The sequence below is a fragment of the Ranitomeya imitator genome, chromosome 3, assembly GCF_032444005.1.
Source record: "Ranitomeya imitator isolate aRanImi1 chromosome 3, aRanImi1.pri, whole genome shotgun sequence".
Lineage (NCBI taxonomy): Eukaryota > Metazoa > Chordata > Amphibia > Anura > Dendrobatidae > Ranitomeya > Ranitomeya imitator.
This window is the reverse complement of record NC_091284.1, coordinates 840,901,858-840,916,513: the sequence shown is the minus strand read 5'-3', so window position 1 is coordinate 840,916,513 and position 14,656 is coordinate 840,901,858. Positions and strand designations below refer to the sequence as shown.

General features: G+C 52.1%; 1 protein-coding gene across 1 annotated transcript in view; it reads left to right on the top strand.

The window, feature by feature from the left end:
* Nucleotides 1–36: 36 nt before the first annotated feature.
* Nucleotides 37–14,656, top strand: part of LOC138671428 (zinc finger protein 585A-like) — an 81,144-nt gene continuing 66,524 nt past the window's right edge. Inside the window, exons 1-6 of the mRNA XM_069759594.1 lie at nucleotides 37–172; nucleotides 2,119–2,685; nucleotides 4,255–4,381; nucleotides 7,622–8,226; nucleotides 9,301–9,373; nucleotides 13,062–13,477. Of these exons, the coding sequence (XP_069615695.1) occupies nucleotides 2,134–2,685; nucleotides 4,255–4,381; nucleotides 7,622–8,226; nucleotides 9,301–9,373; nucleotides 13,062–13,477 (1,773 nt within the window). The 5' untranslated portion in view covers nucleotides 37–172; nucleotides 2,119–2,133. The remainder of the gene's footprint in view (nucleotides 173–2,118; nucleotides 2,686–4,254; nucleotides 4,382–7,621; nucleotides 8,227–9,300; nucleotides 9,374–13,061; nucleotides 13,478–14,656) is intronic.

The following is a 14,656-nucleotide window of genomic DNA, read 5'->3' as shown; positions in this document are numbered from 1 at the left end:
TTGTAGTCTCACTGGGAAGATCTGCCGCAGTTCGCCGGAAGTAGGCGGGGCAGTTGGCCGGTGAGGCCGCATCAAGAGGAGGGAACAGGAGCCAGTGTCACCGCCAGCATCCCGAGACTCCGGCGCCCGGAGCTTGGCAGGAGGCGGAGGGATGTGAGGAGCGGACGAGCAGGTGACTGCAGCGAGGAGGAGGCACCGGGTCCTAAGAACAAGAGAAGCCGCTGCCCATAGCAACCAATCAGATTATTGCTTATAGTCTAAGACCCGCCCCATGAAATGAGTGCTAGGATCTGATTGGTAGCTGCTTGCACGTTTGATCCATTGATTCCTCTTCTGTAGGGGTAAACGCGGCTGGCGGGTGAGAAGGATCCACTAGCGCCCCCTGCAGGCACCGGGGACAAGTCTGCAAGTACATGGTCGCTATGGGCAACAAAGGCCCAATCACAGCGCAGCTTTCATTGCTCCAGCACAGAATAGGACATGAAAGCCGAGCTGTGATTGGTTGCCATGAGCAACATTAATGAATGGTGGACCTGTGCCTGCAGCTCTGGCTGTGACTGGAGTATACCAGTGTGATGATGGACCTGTGCCTGCAGCTCTGGCTGTGACTGGATTATAACGGTGTAATGATGGACCTGTGCCTGCAGCTCCGGCTGTGACTGGAGTATAACGGTGTAATGATGGACCTGTGCCTGCAGCTCTGGCTGTGACTGGAGTATAACGGTGTAATGATGGACCTGTGCCTGCAGCTCTGGCTGTGACTGGAGTATAACGGTGTAATGATGGACCTGTGCCTGCAGCTCTGGCTGTGACTGGAGTACATCCCGGTGTAATGACGGACCTGTGCCTGAAGCTCCGGCTGTGACTGGAGTATAACGGTGTAATGAGGGACCTGTGCCTGCAGCTCTGGCTGTGACTGGAGTATAACGGTGTAATGATGGACCTGTGCCTGCAGCTCTGGCTGTAACTGGAGTATAACTGTAATGATGGACCTGTGCCTGCAGCTCTGGCTGTGACTGGAGTATAACGGTGTAATGACGGACCTGTGCCTGCAGCTCTGGCTGTGACTGGAGTACCCCGGTGTAATGAGGGACCTGTGCCTGCAGCTCTGGCTGTGACTGGAGTATAACGGTGTAATGAGGGACCTGTGCCTGCAGCTCTGGCTGTGACTGGAGTATAACGGTGTAATGATGGACCTGTGCCTGCAGCTCTGGCTGTAACTGGAGTATAACTGTAATGATGGACCTGTGCCTGCAGCTCTGGCTGTGACTGGAGTATAACGGTGTAATGATGGACCTGTGCCTGCAGCTCTGGCTGTGATCGGAGTACCTCGGTGTAATGATGGACCTGTGCCTGCAGCTCTGGCTGTGACTTGAGTATTCTGGTGTAATGATGGACCTGTGCCTGCAGCTCTGGCTGTGACTTGAGTATTCTGGTGTAATGATGGACCTTACCTGCAGCTCCGGCTGTGACTGGAGTATAACGGTGTAAGGACGGACCTGTGCCTGCAGCTCTGGCTGTGACTGGAGTACATCCTGGTGTAATGATGGACCTGTGCCTGCAGCTCTGGCTGTGATCGGAGTACCTCGGTGTAATGACGGACCTGTGCCTGCAGCTCTGGCTGTGACTGGAGTACATCCCGGTGTAATGATGGACCTGTGCCTGCAGCTCTGGCTGTGATCGGAGTACCTCGGTGTAATGACGGACCTGTGCCTGCAGCTCTGGCTGTGACTGGAGTATAACGGTGTAATGATGGACCTGTGCCTGCAGCTCTGGCTGTGACTGGAGTACATCCCGGTGCAATGACGGACCTGTGCCTGCAGCTCTGGCTGTGACTGGAGTATAACGGTGTAATGACGGACCCGTGCCTGCAGCTCTGGCTGTGACTGGAGTACATCCCGGTGCAATGACGGACCTGTGCCTGCAGCTCTGGCTGTGACTGGAGTATAACGGTGTAATGATGGACCTGTGCCTGCAGCTCTGGCTGTGATCGGAGTACCTCGGTGTAATGACGGACCCGTGCCTGCAGCTCTGGCTGTGACTGGAGTACATCCCGGTGTAATGACGGACCTGTGCCTGCAGCTTCGGCTGTGACCTGTGCTGCTGTCCTTCCTGCAGGTGGCACCGGCCGTCATGGAGGATAAGGTGAAGGTGGAGGCTGTGGAGGAGGTGGAGGTGAAGTGTGAGCCGCCGGTGGAGGTGGACTGCCTGCTGGACTACAACCTGGGGACGCAGCTGACGGTGGAGCAGGAGGTCCAGATCGCGGACGGGCCGCCATGTCTGGGCTACGATGGCGGCTTCTTGTCCAGGAAAACTCCGAAGCCGCGGCAGAGACGAGCGTCCGGCCAGCGCAACTACAACTGCGCGCGGTGCGGGAAAGACTTCCTGCGCTGCAGCGACCTGGTGAAACACGAGAAGACGCACACGGAGGAGCGGCTCTACGCCTGCAGCATCTGCGGCAAGAGCTTCCGCCGTCACACGTCACTGCTCATCCATGAGCGCATCCACACCGGGGAGCGGCCGTACCAGTGCACGCAGTGCGGCAAGAGCTTCGTCCAGCGGCAGCACCTCACCACCCACCTGCGCACCCACACCGGCGAGAAGCCCTTCCAGTGCATCGAATGCGGAAAAGGCTTCCGGTGGAGATCCGAACTGCTGAAACATCAGAAGATCCACACGGAGAAGGTGATAACCCGACAGACTGGACCCGACGTTCCACAGGCACATCCCAGCGATACCCGACAGACTGGACCCGACGTTCCACAGGCACATCCCAGTGATACCCGACAGACTGGACCCGACGTTCCACAGGCACATCCCAACGATGCCCGACAGACTGGACCCGACGTTCCACAGGCACATCCCAACGATGCCCGACAGACTGGACCCGACGTTCCACAGGCACATCCCAACGATGCCCGACAGACTGGACCTGACGTTCCACAGGCACATCCCAGCGATACCCGACAGACTGGACCCGACGTTCCACAGGCACATCCCAACGATGCCCGACAGACTGGACCCGACGTTCCACAGGCACATCCCAGCGATGCCCGACAGACTGGACCCGACGTTCCACAGGCACATCCCAGCGATACCCGACAGACTGGACCTGACGTTCCACAGGCACATCCCAGCGATACCCGACAGACTGGACCCGACGTTCCACAGGCACATCCCAACGATGCCCGACAGACTGGACCCGACGTTCCACAGGCACATCCCAGCGATACCCGACAGACTGGACCCGACGTTCCACAGGCACATCCCAGCGATACCCGACAGACTGGACCCGACGTTCCACAGGCACATCCCAGCGATACCCGACAGACTGGACCCTACGTTCCACAGGCACATGCCAACGATACCTGACAGACTGGACTCGACGTTGCCCGACAGACATATCCCAGCGATACCCGACAGACTGGACCCGATGTTCCACAAGCACATCCCAACGATACCCGACAGACATATCCCAACGATACCCGACAGACTGGACCCGACGTTCCACAGGCACATCCCAACGATACCCGACGGACGCATCCCAACGATACCCGACGGACGCATCCCAACGATACCCGACAAACCGTACCCCACAATCAACAAGCACAACTCAACGATACGCGGCAGACCGTACCCCACCCCACAACCCACAGGCACAACCCAGTGATACCCAACAGACCGTATCCCACGATCCACAGGCACGACCCGGCAGACGTGACTGACGATCCAAAAGCACAACACAATAGACCATACCCCACGATTGACATTCACAACCCAGCGATACTCGAGGATCCACAGGCACACGGAAACGAGACCCGACGATCCACGGGCACACGGAAACGAGACCCGACGATCCATGGGCACGCGGAAACGAGACCCGACGATCCACGGGCACGCGGAAACGAGACCCGACAATCCACGGGCACGCGGAAACGAGACCCGACGATCCATGGGCACGCGGAAACGAGACCCGACGATCCACGGGCACGCGGAAACGAGACCCGACGATCCACGGGCACGCGGAAACGAGACCCGACGATCCATGGGCACGCGGAAACGAGACCCGACGATCCACGGGCACGCGGAAACGAGACCCGACGATCCACGGGCATGTCTAAACGTTACCAGGCAGACCGGACACAACCAGACACATGTACATGATGTGCGGCCGACCTGTGCAGTCCATACACGTCGGGCAGATGAATCGGCACCAGACACTCCCATTCTGAATGTTCTGGTTTCCTCTTCCAGTCCGGCGTGGGATTCGACGATCTCGCCGCCTCGTTTTCCAAAGAAGAATGGATGGAGCTGGAGGAATGGCAGAAGGAGCTGTACCGGAATGTAATGAAGGAGACGTCTGAGACCTTGATATCCCTCGGTGAGTCCCCGGCCAGGGAGGAGGCGTGGTGGGGGGTGTACAGTGAGTGCACTGTCTGACACACGGTCTTATGCGGTGGCGCTGCAGGTTCCCACATCCCACCCTGGTCCTTCTCCATGACTTACAGCTTTCTGTCCGTCATGGTGCAGGTGTCCGGACCGTGATGAGGAGCTGGCACAGCCCCTAACAGCAGTGAGTGGTTACAGTGCCCCTGTCAGCAGGATTGTCAGCAGTGACTACAGACAGTTACACTGATTACACCGATACCTGGGGATGAAATCCGTCTTGTGGTTGTTGTGGAATCTGGATTTGTAGTTTTCAGTTAATGATTGGCTCGTGCTCTGGGGCATGACTGTGGGTGTGGCTGTGGGCGGGGCTTCATGTGGTGCTCTGGCTATTCATATTGATGGATTATGACTGGTCTGATCCCTTACTGACTCGCCCCCTATTTTACATACTGAATATTATATGTGTGGCGAAATATGTGTAGATACAGTATATATGTGTGCAGTCACCTTATGTATATGTATTGTGTGACTAGGAACATCTGTCCTGAAGGCTGCAGGTTCGCAGCCAGGTGTTAATATGTATTTTCCTGGGACAAGTAGAATTCTGTCTCCAATCTCTCCAGGAGGTCCTGCTGGAAGCCAAGAAGAAAGGGAACATTTGACACCTCCTAGCTCTTGGAAGAGAGATGTTAATTACGGCCTGATAGTATCTCTGGGAGAGCTGTTACACAAAGGATCTCAAGAGAAAATAATATATTTATTGGGGGGGCGCGGCCGTGGTCCAATCAAAAACCAAGCAGTTATGATATTAACCTGAGGGGCTGGTCTAAAAACCTGACCTCCAGACCAACAGAGAAACGTGTTCACATAATTGGGGCGGCCGAGCTGGTGTGATCCAATCTACATTCACCCCCCCCCTCAGGGAGCAGAAATCAAACTACCAAGTTAGATGATTTCTGTAAGTTTTCTCCTGTTATTTTATACTGTTTTGCATAAGTTGTATGTCTTTTTATTATCATATTTGTATACCTTTTTCTTATTGTAAGCATTGAACTTTTGTTATTAAAGTATAAAACTTTAACAAGATGAACCTTGAATGTTCTACAAGAATCCATAGTTTAAGGTGTGAGAGCCTTATGAGTGATGGACATTATTAGTATTATTATTTCCGGGACTCATCGCCCGTGTGTTCGATGAGTGGTGGCAGCGTGTATGAGCGGGTGTGTGGCCTGGGTCGGTGTGTGATTTATGCTCCCATTACACCATAGGACAGAGGTTGAATGCTGGACTGAGAGTGGGGAGATAGATTAACCCTTGCAGGCACAACCCAAAGTCATGTGCTGAGAGCGGACATGTGACGAATAAGTGACACCACGGAGAAGGGATCCGTGACAATATGCATTGAAAAAATAATCCCCTTCAGCCGGCGGCGGCGGCCTCACCATGATCGCATGTGTAATGTGCATTTAATTATTTTATTTGCTGCTATAAATAAAAAAAATTCTGCCAACGGCTCCATCTTGCTGGAGAAATAAACCCATTGTCTGCACCAAGTTGATGCCTGCACAGTAACATTTATGGGATCGCCGGTAGATGCTACTGCGCTGCTGTGGCAGAGACATTTTGAGTCAGAATTTTTTTTGTTAATTTATAGCAGCAAATAAAATATTGAAATGCACAATACACGTGCGATCACGGTGCAGCGCCGCCACCGGCTGAAGGGGATTTTTTTTTTTTCAATGCATATAATATTCAGGATGTAAAATAGGGGGTGGGTCAGTGATGGATCAGACCAGTCACAAGCCATCAACACGAATAGTTAAGCAGAGCACCACAAGAAGCCCTGGCCACAGCCCCACCCAAGCCCCGCCCCGGAGCACGAGCATATCAGTAACTCAGAACTAAAAATAAAGATTCCACACCAACCACAACACGGATTCCATCATCAGGTATCAGTGTAATCAGTATAACGGCCCCGACCTGACACTGTCTGTAGTCACTGAGCACAATCCTGATCACAGGTATCAGTGTAATCAGTATAACGGCACCGACCTGACACTGTCTGTAATCACTAAGCACAATCCTGATCACAGGTATCAGTGTAATCAGTATAACGGCACCGACCTGACACTGTCTGTAGTCACTGAGCACAATCCTGATCACAGGTATCCGTGTAATCAGTATAACGGCACCGACCTGACACTGTCTGTAGTCACTGAGCACAATCCTGATCACAGGTATCAGTGTAATCAGTATAACGGCACCGACCTGACACTGTAGTCACTGAGCACAATCCTGATCACAGGTATCAGTGTAATCAGTATAACGGCACCGACCTGACACTGTCTGTAGTCACTGAGCACAATCCTGATCACAGGTATCAGTGTAATCAGTATAACGGCACCGACCTGACACTGTCTGTAGTCACTGAGCACAATCCTGATCACAGGTATCAGTGTAATCAGTATAACGGCACCGACCTGACACTGTCTGTAGTCACTGAGCACAATCCTGATCACAGGTATCAGTGTAATCAGTATAACGGCACCGACCTGACACTGTCTGTAGTCACTGAGCACAATCCTGATCACAGGTATCAGTGTAATCAGTATAACGGCACCGACCTGACACTGTCTGTAGTCACTGAGCACAATCCTGATCACAGGTATCAGTGTAATCAGTATAACGGCACCGACCTGACACTGTCTGTAGTCACTGAGCACAATCGTGATCACAGGTATCAGTGTAATCAGTATAACAGGACCGACCTGACACTGTCTGTAGTTACTGAGCACAATCCTGATCACAGGTATCAGTGTAATCAGTATAACGGCACCGACCTGACACTGTCTGTAGACACTGTGCACAATCCTGATCACAGGTATCAGTGTAATCAGTATAACGGCACCGACCTGACACTGTCTGTAGTCACTGAGCACAATCCTGCTGACGGGGCACTTTATAGGGCGGCTTCTCTGCTCCTGGGCTGCTGCCTCATCACTTCGAGGCCTATTTACTATAGTCCTTTGCCTCGTCCCGCTGCGGTCCTCTCCTGCGGTGTCCGCGCCACTATTTGCAGCCGGGCATGTGGCATTGCCTGCAGCGGACTCCTGCCACCACATTGTCTCGTGCCTCGCTGTGAAGTGTCGTGGTCATCACTGGAATGGCTGAGTGTAGTAACCTGGCCCCGATCTGTGCATGTCGCCTCTCACCTCCGGTTCTGTTCTCACAGGGGAAGGTTTGGTGGAGAAGACGATCGGTGAGAAACCCCCGGAGGAGCTGGAGCTGGCACCCAGCCTGGCAGCGGACTGTGGCAGTAACTTACCCCTGGGCCCTGAGGAGGTGGTTGTGTGCGGCAACTCCCTGGCCGGAGAAGATGGACCCCTGGGCCAGACCCCTGACATTGCTGAGGGGAAGGCATTCACAGACGGAGTGGACAAGATTCGCTTGAAGTTTCTGGACCACACGAATGGCAGCAGCTCGGCGCGTGCGCATGCCTGCGCGGAGTGCGGGAGCGTCTTCTACAACAAGCGGACTCTGAAGGCGCACCTGCGGAGTCACCTCGGGGAGCGCTCCTACATCTGCAACGTCTGCGGGAAATGCTTCCGCCGTCACACGTCACTGCTCATCCACGAGCGGATCCACACCGGGGAGCGGCCCTACCAGTGCACACAGTGCGGCAAGAGCTTTGTCCAGCGGCAGCACCTCAACACTCACCTGAAGACCCACACCGGCGAGAAGCCCTTCCAGTGCGGCCAGTGCCCCAAAGGCTTCCGATGGAGGTCCGAGCTGGCCAAACACCAGAAGATCCACGTGGAGGAGGAGGGTGAGGCAGAGGTGGGTGTCAGTGGCTGCAGAGCGGGGGCCTCTGTTACTGTGTGTCACCCTGTATGGCTGGCTCCATGATTCTGGCGCTCTGTGTGGGGGTATGGTGCGTGGTGAGCTCTGTGTCTGAGGGGTATGTTATATGGTGGGCTTTGTGTGTGTGGGGGTATGGTACGTGGTGAGCTCTGTGTCTGAGGGGTATGTTATATGGTGAGCTCTGTGTGTGGGGGTATGGTATATGGTGGGCTCTGTTTGGGGGGAATATGGTATGTGTAGGGGTCTGTGTGGGGGAAATATGGTATATGGTGGGCTCTGTGTGTGGGGGTATGGTATACGGTGGGCTCTTTTTGGGGGCAATATGGTATGTGTAGGGGTCTGTGTGGGGGAAATGTGGTATATGGTGGGCTCTGTGTGTGGGGGTATGGTATACGGTGGGCTCTTTTTAGGGGCAATATGGTATGTGTAGGGGTCTGTGTGGGGGAAATGTGGTATATGGTGGGCTCTGTGTGTGGGGGTATGGTATATGGTGGGGTATGGTATATGGTGGGGTATGGTACATTGTGAGCTCTGTGTCTGGGGGGTATGTTATATGGTGGGCTCTGTGTGGGGGGTATGGTATTCGGTGGGCTCTGCGTGGGGGGTATGGTATGTGGTGGTCTCTGTGTGTGTGTGTCATGATGCTTGGGGCCTGGCATGTAACCGTCTCAGTTTGGTGAGGTCAGTCCTGTGATTGTCCTGTGCTGCTCCCCGTGATCCTGACAAGCCCCAGATTATAACCTGCCAATAAGAAGCCGTCCCCCCCCCCCGCCCCGACACAAGAGCTTGCATCTTGCTTATGCCTCTGGGTGATGGGGCATCTGTGTTTTGTGGTGTGTGTCTGGGAGGTTATGGGGCTAAGGGGCCCTCTGTCTGTGGGCCCTCTGTCTGTGGGCCCTCTGTCTGTGGGCCCTCTGTGTGTGGGCTGGTGGTTCTGGCTCCTGTCCGTAACTCCCTGATTCTTCGGTCCCGTCAGGCCGGCTCTGTATATCCTCCTCTGATCTTCGCTCGCTCAGGATGTCGGGATAAGCGGCCTGTGTTGTGTTTCAGGTTGCTGACACGTCCATTAAAGAAGAACAAGGAGACTCTGATACTTGTCAGGACAGAGACGCAGCCAATGCAGGTGGGCAGCGACGTGGGGATATACTCTCTGCGTATGACGTGAATGAAGTGCGCCTCCTCGCCACGTACAGGGTCTGCAGGGCGGAGGGAGGGCCGGCTGTCAGTGCTCCGACCACTAGGAAGTGTCCAGCCCCTGAGGGGTCGGCGTCTGTCTCCCGAGGGGGGAATTGGTGGCGTCTGTCTCCCGAGGGGGGGATCGGTGGCGTCTGTCTCCTGAGGGGGGAATAGGTGGCATCTGTCTCCCGAGGGGGGATCGGCTGCGTCTGTCTCCTGAGGGGGGATCGGTGGCGTCTGTCTCTCGAGGGGAAATCGGCTGCCTCTGTGTTCCGAGGGGGGATCGGTGGCATCTGTCTTGTTGTATAGTTTGGTCGCAGAAGAAACTTGTGAGAGTAGATTATATGGGGTAATTCAACTTTTATGTACACAGAACACGAGGTACATGCATCAGCTGCTTAATACAGCATAACAGAAAGGACCTTTTACCAGAGAAAAAGTGAAATCAAAGTATAACAAGTATATGCATTACATTCAACTAAGCATATAACAGTAACAACATCGCCATCTACTGTCAGAAAAGTGTAAACTCCTCCTGCACACAAGTCTGTATCTGTTGCATATCTGTCAGCACCCTTTCTCAACAGTAAGGACTTATTCAGTTAAGCCGAATTTCTTCATCAGTCTCTGATGTCTTTCAGCATTCAATGCCTTTGTGAAAATATCTGCTGTCATATCTTCAGTTGGGCAGTGCTCTAAATTTAAGATTCCTTGCTCCTGGTGATCTCTCAAGAAGTGAAACTTCACATCAATGCGTTTAGTTCTTGGATTAACTCTTTCCATCTGAGCAAGAACTAGACATCCTTGATTGTCCTCCTACATCTTTGTTGGTCCCAATTGTTGTTGTTGTCCTAAGTCTGTTAGCCGTTGTCTTAACCCTAGAACTTCTTGACTGCCATGTCCTTCTATCGACGACAGTGTTACTATAGATTGTTTCTTACTAGTCCAACTAATTGGTTTTCGCCTGAGAGCAAGAAAAGAGCCACTGGTAGATCTCCTGTCAGTTAGATCTCCTGTCAGTTAGATCTCCTGTCAGTTAGATCTCCTGTCAGTTAGATCTCCTGTCAGTTAGATCTCCTGTCAGTTAGATCTCCTGTCAGTTAGATCTCCTGTCAGTTAGATCTCCTGTCAGTTAGATCTCCTGTCAGTTAGATCTCCTGTCAGTTAGATCTCCTGTCAGTTAGATCTCCTGTCAGTTAGATCTCCTGTCAGTTAGATCTCCTGTCAGTTAGATCTCCTGTCAGTTAGATCTCCTGTCAGTTAGATCTCCTGTCAGTTAGATCTCCTGTCAGTTGGATCTCCTGTCAGTTAGATCTCCTGTCAGTTAGATCTCCTGTCAGTTAGATCTCCTGTCAGTTGGATCTCCTGTCAGTTAGATCTCCTGTCAGTTAGATCTCCTGTCAGTTAGATCTCCTGTCAGTTAGATCTCCTGTCAGTTGGATCTCCTGTCAGTTGGATCTCCTGTCAGTTGGATCTCCTGTCAGTTGGATCTCCTGTCAGTTGGATCTCCTGTCAGTTAGATCTCCTGTCAGTTGGATCTCCAGCCCAGTCTGCATCTCTCACTTGCAGGTAGTTTGTGTGACACTGCTGGTCCCTTTCGGATAGCGGATTACCCTCTTCACTGCATTCCAGTCCATTTTGTTTGGCTTTGACACCTTCCTGCTCAAAATTGCCACTGACAGCCGCAAGATATAATAATTGTCCCATTGCCTTTCTGTATTGTTCATTATTCGGAAACAGATTCTGTTCACCGTTTCCTTCAGATAGTTGGTTCCATTGGAGACTTCACTGGTTTTGCATCTTTCAACTCAAATGTTTCGATTATGTCTTGAATCATGTGATTTTGATTAAGAAGGAAACTCCCATCTTCTTCTCTGTCTCTCTGTATTCCTAGGTACTGTTTCACATTTCCCAGATCTTTGATCTTGAAGTGTTGATTCAAAGTTTTCACGATCTCCGCTTGATCCCTTTCTTTTTCAAACCAAACTATAATATCGTCCACATATATCAGCACATGGATCCATCTGTCTGTCAGTCTTTGTATATAGACAAGGATCCGCTTTGCTTCTGTGAAAATGTTCATCTATGAGCACTTGTCTGATTTTATCATTCCATGCTTTAGCGGCTTGTTAAACCACATATACTTTTCTGTAGCTTACAAACCGTGTTTGGTTTCCTTTTATCCTTGAATCCTGGGGGTTGCTCCATGTAAATGTCTTCGGTTAAGTCTCCATTCAGAAATGCTGCCTTTACATCCAGATGTTTCATCTGCGTTTGTTTCATTGCTGCAACTGCAAACAAAGTTCTGATTGTTACGTGTTTGACAACTGGAGCAAATGTCTCATCATAGTCATAGGGATAATGGCAGATGTTATGGCCGAGCTCCCAGAGTGGCTATTGCACCTGTGATACGCATGCAGAGAGGAGGTAACGACAAGTGTAGGGAGATATCCGAGAGCAGTGCTGTGTTCTTTCAGCCGGGTCCGATGTACCCTCAGCTGAGATCCTGAAGAGTGACACCAACCAGAAGAAAAGAATTCTCTTTTATACCCAAAGCCTGTAAACTATTTTTAGATTTACCTATTTATTGTCCTTCAGTCACCCTCACAGCCTTTCCCTATCTACCTTCGAAGTCAACAAACTGGATACAGAATACAATACACAATTAGCAGATCGGCACACAATAAACAAAGATAAACACACACTATGTACAAGTCACTATTACAGACTGACACAGTATGTTAAATGGTATACCACATTGCTCCCCATCTTAATTAACCAGACATGATAGGCTTCCAGTCATCCTTCTCTACTTGTCGGGACAGTCCATCGGCATTTCCATGAGCTTTGCCCTTTTTCTGGGAGACAGAAAACTTATAGGACTGTAAGGCCAGACTCCATCTGAGTAAACGTCCATTGTCCCCAGCTGTCCACCGATTTAGCCAACTTTACCCTGCTGTTGTCTTCGGTCAAAAACACCGACCTTGACGTTCAATATTCTTAAAAATATTCAAGATGCGGCTCTGAAACCCGTGGCCGACCGACCCATCCTCATTTAAGTCAATCAACCACAAGTTTCAGATCCGCATCTTGAACACCCCAAAAAATACCAAAGTTCAAAATAGGTCTCCCCAGACCGAAGACAACAGCAGGGTTAAAGGATTATGGTCAGTTATGACTGTGAATTCCTTGCCGGAGAGGTAGGGCTGCAATTTCTTTAAGGCTATGTGCACACGTTCAGGATTTCTTGCAGAAATTTCCTGAGAAAAACCTGGAATTTTCTGCAAGAAATCTGCATGTGTTTTTTGCGCATTTTTACCGCGTTTTTGGTGCGTTTTTTTTGCGGATTTTTCTGGACATTTCCCAATGGATTACATAGTGGAAAATCTGCAAAAAAATTTCGCAAAATCAATGAACATGCTGCGTTTTTTACCGCATCGCCCCCCCCCCCCCCCTTGACTGAGTACGGCTCCCAATCCGGTGTCCAATTAGTCTGTTTGGACAATGAACCGAAAGCGGAAGTGAGGAGCAGTCAGGACTGGACTTTGGGCTAGCTGGGTTTTCAACTGGAGGAATGCGGACTAGTCCACACATGTCGGCTTTGGTCTCCTCACCTAATTTTTCACTTTCCTCAGACTTTGATCCTCAGGCCATAACCCCCTCAGCCAAGGAAAAGACTGTGGGCCGCCGGCGTCCTCGTAACCCCAAGGTGGAGAAGGCACACGCCTGCGCGGAGTGCGGGAAGGTCTTCTACAACAAGCGGACGCTGAAGGCGCACCTGCGGAGTCACCTCGGGGAGCGCTCCTACATCTGCAACGTCTGCGGCAAGTGCTTCCGTAGACACACAGCACTGCTCATCCACGAGCGGATCCACACCGGGGAGCGGCCATACAAGTGTCTGCAGTGCGGCAAGAGCTTCGTCCAGCAGCAGCACCTCACCACCCACAAGAGGACGCACACCGGTGAGAAGCCCTTCCCCTGCCACGTCTGTGGGAACAGCTACCGCTGGAGGTCCGAGCTGCTGAAGCACCAGAGGGTCCATGAGGAGCAGGTACCCGGACCCCCGTCACCCCTATCATTACCAGCTGCTCGAGTCTTCTGTGCATGAAACCTTACCCTGGCGCCATAGTGCCACCACATTACCTGCGCTGCCCAGTGCCCCGGAGATGTAGACCTGGTGCCATAGATAATGTGGTGCCCCGGACATGTAGACCTGGTGCCATAGATAATGTGGTGCCCCGGACATGTAGACCTGGTGTCATAGATAATGTGGTGCCCCGGACATGTAGACCTGGTGCCATAGATAATGTGGTGCCCCGGACATGTAGACCTGGTGTCATAGATAATGTGGTGCCCCGGACATGTAGACCTGGTGCCATAGATAATGTGGTGCCCCGGACATGTAGACCTGGTGCCATAGATAATGTGGTGCCCCCGGACATGTAGACCTGGTGCCATAGATAATGTGGTGCTCCAGACATGTAGACCTGGTGCCATAGATAATGTGGTGCCCTGGACATGTAGACCTGGTGCCATAGATAATGTGGTGCTCCAGACATGTAGACCTGGTGCCATAGATAATGTGGTGCCCCGGACATGTAGAGCTGGTGCCATAGATAATGTGGTGCCCCGGACATGTAGACCTGGTGCCATAGATAATGTGGTGCCCCGGACATGTAGACCTGGTGCCATAGATAATGTGGTGCCCCGGACATGTAGACCTGGTGTCATAGATAATGTGGTGCCCCGGACATGTAGAGCTGGTGCCATAGATAATGTGGTGCCCCGGACATGTAGACCTGGTGCCATAGATAATGTGGTGCCCCCGGACATGTAGACCTGGTGCCATAGATAATGTGGTGCCCCGGACATGTAGACCTGGTGTCATAGATAATGTGGTGCCCCGGACATGTAGACCTGGTGCCATAGATAATGTGGTGCCCCGGACATGTAGACCTGGTGCCATAGATAATGTGGTGCCCCCGGACATGTAGACCTGGTGCCATAGATAATGTGGTGCCCCCGGACATGTAGACCTGGTGCCATAGATAATGTGGTGCTCCAGACATGTAGACCTGGTGCCATAGATAATGTGGTGCTCCAGACATGTAGACCTGGTGCCATAGATAATGTGGTGTCCCGGACATGTAGACCTGGTGCCATAGATAATGTGGTGCCCCGGACATGTAGACCTGGTGCCATAGATAATGTGATGCCCTGGACATGTAGA